The following is a 12,500-nucleotide window of genomic DNA, read 5'->3' on the forward strand; positions in this document are numbered from 1 at the left end:
GGGAAAAGCCCCAGACAAAGAGGTTATCACCTCTCTCACAGATGCCATTGCTTTGGGCCTGCAGTGTTTTCACGATATTAACAACACTCGCCGACTAGCAATGAAGAAAGATTTTCATAAAGATTATGTTGCCTTGTGTAGTGCGTCCACAGTGGCTGCCTCATCACAATATTTGATCGGTGACTTGTCAAAATTGACCAAAGATATTTCCGAGGCAAACAAGCTCACCAAGAAAGTTCGACCTCTGCAACGCAGCACTGCACGCTGCGGGAATTCTGGCTTGAATGGACGCCGGTTTTATCAAAATACTCAGGGGTCTTAAGGAAATCGCAGATTTCACCCATATCAACGGCAAAGGAAGGATTTTTTGTACAAAGGCCGCCCACAAAAATCGAGGAGAAAGAAAGAGGGGGACTCAAAACAAGCTTAGCTCGAACGCGACCCTCATCGGGAAAGGTATGCACATCATTATGGATTTCTTGGTAGATAAATTTAGATGGCTTTTGACTCATAAGAAATTTTGAAAAGCGAGTTTCATACTTAGATTGGGTTTTGGTGTTTTGTCTCCGTAGACAATTGACTGCTGAGATTAATCCAAGGAAGGTTAGAGGTCGAACTTGCAAGTTATATTTAATCTGAAAAGCAGCAAGGGAAAAGAAATTGGAGGATTCATCCATTAAATGTTTAACTTGCGTAATACCCTTAACAAGCCAGTCTTTATAAAAAACAGGCTTATTCTGAATTCTTATCAGAGTTTTGCCACAAAGGTGACGACAAAAGATGTTCTTCAGATACTATCGTTTCCTGGAAAAAACGTCTGACCAAATTACAAGTATTTCTTTCACAAAAAGGTCTGATATTTTTAAGTTGTTAACATCTTTTTGTTAAGATTTCCTTTTAGTATCGTTTCGCCTCCATTTCTTTCAAGTTCGGAATCAAAGAGTAGCTTCCATTTACTACGATTTTTAGGGTCCAGATATTTCGGGATCCATGTAGCTTTAAGGGATTTGTTAAAAGAAGCTCTGTCAATCATTTTTAGTCCTCCTTCGGAATAGTCATTAATCATTATCTTTCGTTTGATTTTGTCTCATTTATCATTCCATAGAAACTTATAGAAAATTGTGTTAATTTCTTTTAATCGCTTCATGGTTAGTTTGCAGAGGTGAAAATATGTAGACTAACTGAGATGCAACCAGGTTCTTCAAAACTGCTATTTTCCCTAATAATGTCAGTCTGCGAAATTTTCCGCATTCTAGCATCGATCTATTTTTTTCGAATTTTTCGTTGTAATTTAAGGATATTATTATATTGGGGTCCGTATTAAAATCGAGGATAAAGACTCAAAACAAGCTTAGCTCAAACGAGACCCTCATCGGAAAAGGTATGCACATCATCAAGGATTAAACCTGTTAATGATGTCCATTATTACTTGCTACTCAAGATGCATTTAAAGCAGGTCAAATCAGTTTATTTTCACGTCAATGGGGAGAAATTACACATGATCCCTCAATACTGCAGTTTGTTAAAGGGACAAAAATTGAGTTCAAACCAGGAGTAACCCCTTCCCAAACTTGTGAGCGATCTAGCACATTTAATCAATCACAATCTGACATTGTTGCATTGGAAATTGATAAATTGCTTTCAAAAGGACTACTCCAGGTCTCCTCCTCAGAGGAGTGTGTTTCGACGAGTTTGTACAATACTACCATTTTAAGATGGATACCCTTGAATCAGCCATTTGGCTAATGAAACCAGGATGTTTTATGGCATCTATTGACCTTAAAGATGCCTACTACTCGGTACCAGTGGCCGAAGAGGACCAGAAATACTTAAAATTCATTTTCAACGGAACACTTTACAAGTATACATGTTTACCAAATGGGTGTCAAGTGCCCCACGTATCTTTACTAAGTTACTAAAACCTGTATATGCATGGCTACGCACACAGGGCCATGTCAATCCAGGATACATAGATGACTCCTACTTACAGGGGGACAGCTATGTCGAATGTACGTAGTAACAAGTCAAAGCCACTGCCTTTTTGTTGAAGTGACTAGGCTTTCACCTGCACGCCACAAAATCTGTTATCATCCCCACTCAGAATCTCACATCTTTTGGGGTTCAAGCTAGACTCCAGAAGCATGACAGTTGCACCAACTGAACAGATGAGAAAATTCACCAAACAGTAGAAGCCTGCAAAAGATTACAAACCACAACAAAACCTCAAATCTCAGATGTTGCAAAAGTTATTGGCCTCATATTTTCGAACTTCCCAGGGGTCAAATTTGGACACCCCTTGAAAGCACTAGGCATATCAATATCTTGTAAGCAGCCTTCTTTGCCCTTAAGACATTTTGCAAACAAGCACCTGAGGGTCATATCCAGTTGCAGATGGACGACACCACAGCAGTTTCATATATTAATAATATGGGGGGCTCTAGATCACTGGAATTAAATTGCCTTGCCCAAGAAGTCTAGGATTGGTGCATCCAGCGGAAGTTGTGGATCTCAGCTACCCATATTGCGGGCAAATTAAATGTTGATGCAGATACTTAATCCCGACATTTTCAGGACAAGCATGAATGGTTGCTTGATAGGGTAGTATTTAATGATATTCTGTCACTATACCCAGGGTTAAACATAGATTAATTTGCTTCCAGGATTAACAAACAGTTGGAAGTCTATTGCTCTTGGAAACCTGATCCTGGGTGTGCATTTGTAGATGCCTTCAGTATTGCCTGGAGCAAATTTAACAATTATGCTTCCCCCCTTAAGCATAACTCCCAGATGCATTCAGAAAATTACTCAACACCAAGCCCAAAGAATTTTAATCATCCCAGTATGGCCAACACAACCCTGGTTCTCACAGGCCCTTCAGCTACTTTACAACCAGCCATGGATCCTCAAGCCAACCAACAGACTACCGCAAGATGTCCATCACCACCAACCACACCCACTACACAACAAGCTACGACTAATGGATTGTCCACTCTCCGGGAATCCTTTAAAAAGTACAATGTTTCTCCAGAAATTACCACGATCTTCATGGCCTCCTGGCGAGACAGCACAAAGAAACAATATAAAGTCCACCTTGAGAAGTGGTTGGCATTTTGTCGTCAAAGGTGCATCTCTTACAGTTCACCAAATGTAAATGAGGCCCTGGACTTCCTCATGGTTCTTTATAATGAGGGACTTATATACTCTACCATTAACACAGCAAGGTCTGCTCTTTCGTCCATCATTACTCTCGAAAGTGGGGAGAATGTTGAATCTCACCCCTTAGTAGTGCGGTTCTTCAAAGGCATTTATGAACTCAGAAAACCCCAACCCAAATACAATTCTATTTGGGATGTGTCTAAAGTTTTGGATTACCTCAGGAAGTTACACCCACTCAACGCCCTTACCCTGGAGAAGTTAACTTTAAAATTAGTCATGTTATTGTTGGTTGCTACGGGACGGAGAGGCCAGGATATTCACTTACTTTTCCTACAGGGCATGAGCATGGCAACCATTAGCTGCCAATTTCAAATGTTGGAACACACTAGCAAATCAGGAAAGAAGGGTAATCCCCTAACTATCCATGTGTACACTCCCGATCCTTCACTTTGCCCTCTGTTTACATTGAAAGAATACATTTTAAGAACTGCACCATTGCGGAAGAGCGAGACACAATTATTTCGGTGTTTCATCCAGCCTCATAAAGCATTGACCCGCGACACAATCTCATGGTTGACCAAGGATGTGTTGAAACTGTCTGGTATTGATGTAACTCAGTTTACTGCACAAAGTACTAGAACAGGGCTCGCCTCAAAGGCCAGTGTAAAGGATGTGCCACTTGATGTGATCCTGAGAAACATTGGGTGGGAGTCAGCACAGACTTTCCACAAGTTTTACCACAAACCAGTGTCGAATGAAGTTAACATGACTGACACTAGTTTGTCTTTAAAATAAGCCTAAATGGCATGTCTTGAACTTCAATCCAGGGAGCTAATTATTGTTATTTGTCGACATTATGTTTGTGTACTCATGAAGGGGTTACTCGTGGAACACACTGTCCTGTAGTACCTGAGATACTTTTAGCTTAGCACCTCTGTCTTGTGCTAGCTGACAGTACACCCTAGTTTTCCTCCTGTCTTTGGGTGAACTACTTTATGGAATAGCTGATTAAACCAACTTTCACATTATGTCTTGTGCAGTGCCTGTGTCAGCGCTATAAAGTCTCATGGGATCTCCATGCCTCCGGTCATGTGATAGAATGGTAAATTAAACGAGACTTACCTGTAGGTTGAAGTTTGATTGAGATTCTATCCCATGACCACAGGAGGCATAGGAGATCACGTGCCCCCCTTATACCCTCCCTTATGGGGACAGATATGACACTCCTCAGCATGTGGTTTAACTGACACACCCCCTGCAGTTTTGAAAAATGACCTGACGCATGCGCTGTGCTATCTCATGTGGTCTCCTTTGCCTCCTGTGGTCATGTGATAATCTCAATCAAACTTCAACTTACAGGTAAGTCTCGTCTAATTTTACCATTTTGTTTGATTTATTTGATTTTTCCTGAGCTTTAACTTAAAGCCTAATTATTTAACAGCGGAAAATCTGCCTTTTTCATAACTATTTGTGTTAATTATCAATTATCCTACGAAATCGCGTGGAATATGACTTTCTACTTTGCCGACGAGACCGTAGATCGAGTTGGCTAAATCAGGCGATATTCCGCAAGATTGAGTTGGATAATTGTTTTATTTTTCAACACATTGATGACAAAGCACAATTTTCTCCGTTTATTGGAAAAAAAAAAGCTGAAAAAACTACCTTTTTTCTCCGCGATACACAAAATTACGTATATCGCAGGATATCTGTTGAGTACGCACGACGAATATTGAGCACGCTATGACCATAGTTGGACATTGTCTCAATGTGTTGAATAATAATAGACCATATTCGTATTCGTGGTATTGGACTGGAATTAGCTTGCAATGATGGCTAATGCAGGGCAATATATTAAAGTATTTGCATTTGAAAAGATTCCCCCGCATTAGCCATCATTGCAAGGCATGCAGTTCCAGTCCAATACTGAGAATACGAATATGGTCTATCGATTCACCGAAGAGAGAAGAAGGGCGTGTTCTTATTTTCTAAAAAAAATGAAAATGATCACTCGAATTACCCCCAAAACGTTTACGAAGTCTTTAAACGGAATATCGTTTATTCACGTGGGGAGGTTCCAAATTACTACGTTTTTCGATGAAAAACAAGCGACTGCTTTCCATCTCATTTAAAAGAATGAATACACACAACAAACAGCAATTTCTCTTTGTGCCTTATGTTCCCGCTGTTAGGTCATGACCGCTCACGTGAGGCCCAGTTGTTAAATCACCGGTTCAATTCCCTGTCGACATCACTCGGGTCCCTTATAAATGGATAGACTGTCTAAGCCTTCTCGGATAAGGACTTTAAAACTTACATTTTGTTTTATTTTACACAACTCTTCAAACTTCATAAATTTCGTCCAATGTCAAAGGGGAACTAAAGGCAAAAAAAGCCTTTTTTATTTACACTTTTAACTATGTGGGAGGCCCGGTGGCCTCATGGTTAGTGCTCTCGGTTCTGGATCAAGTGTCCCGGGTTCGGGTCCGGGCCGGACACATTGTGTTCTTGGGCAAGACACTTTACTCTCACGGTACCTCTCTCCACCCAGGTGTATAAATGAGTTTCCGGCGAATTTAATGCTAGGGTAACCCTGCGATGGACTGGCATCCTACCCAAGGTGGAGTAGAAATACTCCTAGTCGCTTCATTTTACAGAACGGGAGATAAGCTCCGGCCTGATGGGCCTTCTAGGCTCATAGCAGACTTTACTTTTACCTTTAACCATGCACAATAATGTTTTCAACTTTTTTTTCCGGCATACCCGTCGTTTTTTCACCTAAAAAATGTTTTATTCAGATTTTGGGCCATCAGCATTGCGGCTCAGAATGGAGGTGTCAGCAGTCATTTTTGAAGCTTATGACGTATGATATGGGGAAGACATGCGAGGGCGCTCCATAGACCACTTTCATAAATGGCAACCACTTTTACATTCTTTTGTATTTATGTTAATTAGACCTACTGCCCTCGTTTTAAAACAAATATTCTTTTGAAATTTACTCGTCGTAGCGAGGTTAGTAGGGCTTATTAGCATTGAAACAAAAGAATATTTTATTTGGCCGCCATTATGAAAGAGGTCTATAAGGACGCAGTGTTTTTACTGATGTTTGTCGCAAATGTTGAGTCCGCGACAGTTGTGTTTACCTTGTTTCTCTTGATTACGAAACCTCTGTTCCCCATATCATACGTCAGAGCAGGTTGCTGATTTAATTTTTGAGCCCGAACTGAAACCGCGCATACGGAACCCGCGCCCGCAGTGCGCGCGGCAGTCAAAACTGAGCTATCCTGTCAAACATTTGCCCTTTCACTGGAAAAGGTGTATTTCTGTGCGTAAATGACGTTGTTGTCGATCCACCTTGTCGAAAGTTAACAAAAATAAATTATCAATATAGGTTTGACGTCTTCTTACACTTGACTCCAAAATACCAGACTAAATTCGTCTTGAAATAGTTAGAAAAAGCTCAAATAACAGCCAAAGCACAACAGTTGACGTTCGAATCGCCCCTCCGCGAACCCATTTATGAACCTGGCTGGAAAGAGGCACCGTGAGAGTACAGTGTCTTGGCCCAAGAACACAACAAAATGTCCCCGGCCAGGACCCGAACCCGGACAACTCGTTTCGGAGTCGAGCGCACTAACCATGAGGCCACCCCGCCTCCTACTAGATAACTTTAATTTTTAATAGAAATTAATTAAAGGTGCCAATGTAGTCACCTGAAGAACAAGAAATGGATCAAGTTACACTGTGCATCTTCGGAGACACCTTATGATTTTAATATCGCATTCCAATAAACTGCCTTCACTCATTTTTTTTCGAAGAGCTCATTTCTTCTTTTGATATCTAAAAAGGGACATCAAATGGTTACTACGTAACGTATCCGGAAAGAATTGATGGAGAGCGAGCTACACGGGATCTATCAGCTTTAGGAAAGGTAAATTATGATCGCTATCGCATGATGAGTTGGCAGTCTTCTTTTCTTATAACAATCCTGAGATAACAACAGCAAGTTACTTTTTGCACTTATTGAATCAGTTTATTCTAATTTGAATTCTTTTAGGGAGGTCATGCACATGATATTTCTTACAGACTGACATCTCCAGTTGACAAATATTGGACACTGGATGTAAACAAAAACAAGTAAATATAAGCTTAGACGCTCAATCATTACTGATTTTCTCATCTTACAATCATAAATTCGTTATCTTATTTCGACTCAATGATCACTAATCTCCCAATTAACTTGCTTACATTTCTAATAAAAAGTTTTCCGTCAACAGAGAACTTATTTCTCCGTCTTTTGCTATGCGTACGTTTGCTGATGATGGCTCGGAAATCATTGAAGAGGTATAGCTTACCACTCAATCAATAAAATACGAAGAGCGTTTTACCGTTTAAAAATAGAAAAGTAGTTGTTTTCTTTTATTTCGTATCCAAGGCTGTTCCTGCAGACTGTCATTATCAAGGAACCATCAGAGGAGTAAAAGAATCTAGTGTGGTCCTCAATGCCTGTAAAGGACTTAGGTAATCAATTCCCATTTTCTAACTGTGACAGGTTCCATAAAAAATTAAGGTGGCTCAAACGAGTTTCAACAATGTGGAAGGATAGTTCTATTCAAAGGATTAATTCTGTTACTGTTTCATGTAACGACAATGTTATGGAACAAATAAAATAAGAATAATACAAAATTGCTCATTGCTTAGCAAGATGCATTCATTAACGTGACGTAATAAGTCACCATGGCAAAAAAAAAACAGCCTTGTAATAGGACCCTATATTTTGTCTTCAGACGCTTACATCTCAAAATCAGACTAAGTGATCCCCCTCCTCCCCCCCCCACCCCCCCATTTTTTTTCTTTTACAGCTGGGGAGTCATAAATAGGCTAAGATAAAACGTTTTACAAAGTTGAAAAAAAATTCCCTAAATCAGATTTAGAGCCTCCTTAAAATTTCCCACTTGCGAAGGTAGCTATAAACCCGCTCCAGAGAATTATTTTTATTTTGCAAAAAGTTCTCAGTCTGGTCATCACTTTCCAGCAATGAGCATTGAGGGCCACCCAGGCGTTTTTTTTTTTTTTACATTTAAGCGCTTAAAGACAAAATATAGGATGATTTTGCATGGCTGTTTGGTTGCCATGGTGACTTATTGCGTCACATAAATTATTTCATCTTGTTAAGCAATTATACGTGTTTATATGGTAGCATAACATTGCCGTTATGGGAAACACTTGGGTGTATTCAACCCTTCCAAATAGTACAGTTATTGAAAGTGTTAGTGAAATTATTTTGAGTCTCCTTTAAACCAATCTGTATTGTTACTAAGTCTACCCAGAATGGAAAGAACAGCAATGTGCCCGAACGAATCGTGATTATTTTGTCATCTTATCAATTTGGCGCACTGCCTTTCTAGGGGAATAATTGAGGATGGAAAAGACACCTTTTATATTGCACCAGACGCAGGATATAATGTAAGTATGACGAACAAATTTTCATGTCAACTTTATTCGATACTTCCAATAGAGTTTTTCAACCCCAATTTACAATAACGCTAAGACTATTTATCGTGATTACTGCTTATTTAGTTATGCGTGCACTTAAAAAGGGATTTCATAATACCTTTCTTGAAGGTTCAGAAAGAACTGATAGCGCAATATTAAGAATGCACTCTGTCCCGGAGCTTATCTTTTAGATGTTCCGAGACTACAATTACTTTTTTGGCGGTAAAAACCACTCTTCCGACGAAAGCAGCAACTAACAGAAGACAAGTAAAGCTATGAAACTCGCAGTTATGGACGCAATTGCTTACATTGCGTAGAGAAGCCTCAAAAATTCAGGGCTTCAACGGGGTTTGAACCCGTGACCTTGAGAATCGATGCGACGCTCTAACCAACTGAGCTATGAAGCCACTGACGTTGGGAGCTGGTCATTTGTGGGTTCTAATTAAAGTTCTAGTTGAAGTCCTGAAATTTTTAGGCTTCTCTACGCAAATGCTAAAATTGCGTCACGACTCAATAACTGCGAGGATCATAGCTTTACTTGATTTCATATCCGCAGTTCAGTATATGATTTATTTCATACCATTTCGTTCAGTGAGTTGGTAATTCACTTGTTGCCTTGTTACTCTAGCAGTCAGTGTTGCTGGCGGTCTAGAACAAACAAACTTCAAATCTAATGTAGTAACCAGTCAAACTACAAAAGTATTTTAGAACTGCATGTTTAATATAACGTATTCCCAAACACGAAATGAGATTTCCAGGTGATCACTTACGCAACGTATGTACATGAAAAGTTGCAACTGATTGCCGATAGCTACTTTACTTCAACTCCAACTCTTTTCTTTAGTATGCCATCGTCGTAAACACATTACGTTCAAATAATATAGGGAACTCACGATTTGTTTCTCCTCTTGAAGTTTGATGGAGCTCATAAGGTTTTCAAAGCCACAGAACAAGACTTGAATGATATCCACAAGCACTGTGGTAAGATGTAAATTCTATATGAATGTTATTAACCTTGTTGCTCTCAAAGTTATGTTAAAGAGGACAAGTCCTCCACAAAATGGACAGACTACAAATCAGTTTGAAGTACATAAAAACTAACTGAAACTGCATTGCAAATTTCTGAAACTTTTGCCCACCATGCATGACAGACGAAAACGAAACTACGCGGAGAAAAAGCCTCCCTGAGCAGAGCGAAGAAAAAACCGAAACTAAACCTACTCCGATAACAGCCGATCCGGCAGTGGTTTCAAAAACTTTCCACCCGATTCCCCTTCAAGTATGTCACTGCAAGATCGATTGAACCTTACTTGAGTCACTTTTTCCAAGCAGTCGTAACGAAATTACGTTTGCAACCTTATAAAGTTATTTCACTAAACATCCGTCTTTAGGTGATTTTTCATCAATTAATTGCCTTATTCCGTGTGTTTCGCATGTCCATAGTTCATAACTAAAGGCCTGGCCAAACGCTCACAACATTTGAACACAACATCTACTAATATTGTTGCATGATGCATTATGTTGCAACATGTGTTGAACGAATGACCAAAACCAGGTTTTCTGAGCCCACGAGACTGAGCACCTCTAGCAAACCGCTGGTCAGCAACCTGGTTCTTGTCATTGCTGTCTAAGGTCTTCCGCGTTGAACGGGTTGGCTAAACGCACGCAACATTCTCAACATTTTTAATGCAACATGTAAATGTTGATGTGCCCCAGGCCTGGCGCGCAACAAGTGGACCTAGCGCGCATGCCCTAGTGCAACAATGTTGCGTGAACGCGGCCAAACGAGGACAAAAACATTGCACGAAAAATTTGACCGCTTTCAAATTTGATCCAACATCATCCAACATGTTGCAACATATCGCAACAGGGTGGCCCAACGTCTGCAACATGTTGTGCCCGACAATGTTGCAAGAGGTTGCGTTGAAATATTGCGAGCTTTTGGCCAGGGCTTAAAGAAAATACAACCTGACAGCAAATGTCCAAAACCACTGGCGTATCATTTCCATACTAGTCGATATCACTGGTTTTATTAGATGACTTCTCGCGAAAAGTACCCTTTAGAATCCAAACAATAATCTACAAACCGCGTTCATTCTCAGTCCAAAATGTCTATCCTTAACTTTTTAAGGTTATTGATTTGCCAAAAGTTTATGCCTCTGCCAAGAGTCTGTCCATCTTCGCTGGAAATATATCTAAGGATTGCCCGGTCTGTAGAAGGAATTCGCAAATATATGGAAGGTTAGCCTGGTGACATGCCCCCAACATCTAATAAAAAGGCTAACAAAACCTTAAGTTGACCAAAGTAAAACGGATGATTTATTTTCAGGAAACAACGACGTAGATACACATTCTTTTGTCTCGGACGACAGTCCAGAAGCGCCTGGATCATCTTCAACGGTATTGAGCATTCACCCAGATACAACCTACGTCATTTTTTTTCACTATAAGTTCGTGCGATAAATTTTTCTCACAATATTTTTCAACTCATCTAGTGAATGCGCATCATACACTATAGCCTCATTTTAAAAGCATCACTCGTTAATTTTGTGGTAAGTTTCGATTAGTCATAGAGTTGCTGACAATTTTAAAGAAACGACATACTGTAGGGTTTCTTGTGAGAAACCACTAGTTGGCCAAATTAGCGATTATGTGCACAATGTAAAGCTCACGAAAATGTGATCTCTCGAGACATCCACAGCGTTTATATCGATCATTGTTTCAACCTTGTCTAGGTGGGACTTACTTGAGGCTCCTGCCATTGTTCTTATTAACGGACTTCGTGTGCACATTTATTCATCATTTTTTATGATCGCTGTTGTATTAAGATGTTTACTTTTTTTTTTTCGTCTTTGCATCGTGTTGCCGTAGGGACCTTTGGTGCTTAGAGTGCATCCCCTCGTGTACGACCTTAGTAAATCTGTTTTCCTTCTCTCATAAGAGATCGCTATCTTTTAACTATTGTATTTAGATACGACATAGCATATCAATTATGGATAGCTTCTATAAATCATACCTGACAACCAATGAGACGCGATACACCGAACTCGTCATGGTAGCAGATTACCGAATGGTGAGTCACTCTAAAACTTATATCGAGCAGCTTAATTCTTGAGAGAACGATTTTCTGCTTACACCTCGACTCCACCACAAATTACCTTCTGTACACCACACCTAAACTTAGACCGGCGCCTTCAACAGACGGTCACGAGTAATGTGCCTGTGAGTAGTCCAAAGTTGACCCGTCAGCTAAATCGCCCTTTCGTTGAGTCAAAAGAATCTCTCAACAAATTCTACTTTAAAAGTTTTGGAGTTGCCGGGCAATCAGGCTAGACATGAATATTGTGTACCATCATTCTAGAACAGAATCCCTTAGTTAATTTGAGGAAGGAACATTCCTTCATTATTTTCCGGAGATCATTTCACGTTTAAGACTCACTGATCCGTTAGTCAACCAATTAATCGATTAATATTAATAGAGTCAAAAATTGCGCGTTCAATGGACAATCAGCAGACCTTCCCTTTAGGAAATAACTTAGTTGACTTTGGTCAGAGCTTTTACTTTTACCCTGGGGCTTGTGGTTATACAGCAACAAGTCACCCAGCAGGAAAACAAACCTTAGACAGTTTTGCTAGTTACTCTCCGCAGCTATAGCCCACTTTTTGTTTCCACTCCAAAAGTTTTGCATCATCATTGTTTCCAGTTTCTCTTAGGACTTACAGTGGTCCCAAGAGAAAATAAAAACAATATACTTATGCAAACATTTGAAGGGAAAACAAAGAGTATTATGGTATTTTCGAAAGTGGTCCATAGTGTCCTTATTTTTTATTCTAACTTGACATCATGG

The 12,500-nt window shown here is 39.9% G+C and overlaps 1 protein-coding gene and 1 pseudogene across 2 annotated transcripts in view; both read left to right on the forward strand.

The window, feature by feature from the left end:
- Window positions 1-430, forward strand: part of LOC138049123 (uncharacterized) — an 835-nt pseudogene extending 405 nt beyond the window's left edge.
- Window positions 1-12,500, forward strand: part of LOC138021384 (uncharacterized) — a 73,741-nt gene that overhangs the window by 5,650 nt on the left and 55,591 nt on the right. For both annotated transcript variants that reach the window (XM_068868281.1, XM_068868355.1), the window contains exons 3-10: window positions 7,005-7,087; window positions 7,214-7,293; window positions 7,434-7,500; window positions 7,592-7,677; window positions 8,565-8,622; window positions 9,567-9,633; window positions 10,982-11,052; window positions 11,624-11,725. In XM_068868281.1, coding sequence (XP_068724382.1) covers window positions 7,005-7,087; window positions 7,214-7,293; window positions 7,434-7,500; window positions 7,592-7,677; window positions 8,565-8,622; window positions 9,567-9,633; window positions 10,982-11,052; window positions 11,624-11,725 — 614 coding nt within the window. The remainder of the gene's footprint in view (window positions 1-7,004; window positions 7,088-7,213; window positions 7,294-7,433; window positions 7,501-7,591; window positions 7,678-8,564; window positions 8,623-9,566; window positions 9,634-10,981; window positions 11,053-11,623; window positions 11,726-12,500) is intronic.

The sequence above is a fragment of the Montipora capricornis genome, chromosome 1, assembly GCF_036669925.1.
Source record: "Montipora capricornis isolate CH-2021 chromosome 1, ASM3666992v2, whole genome shotgun sequence".
Classification (NCBI taxonomy): Eukaryota; Metazoa; Cnidaria; class Anthozoa; order Scleractinia; family Acroporidae; genus Montipora; species Montipora capricornis.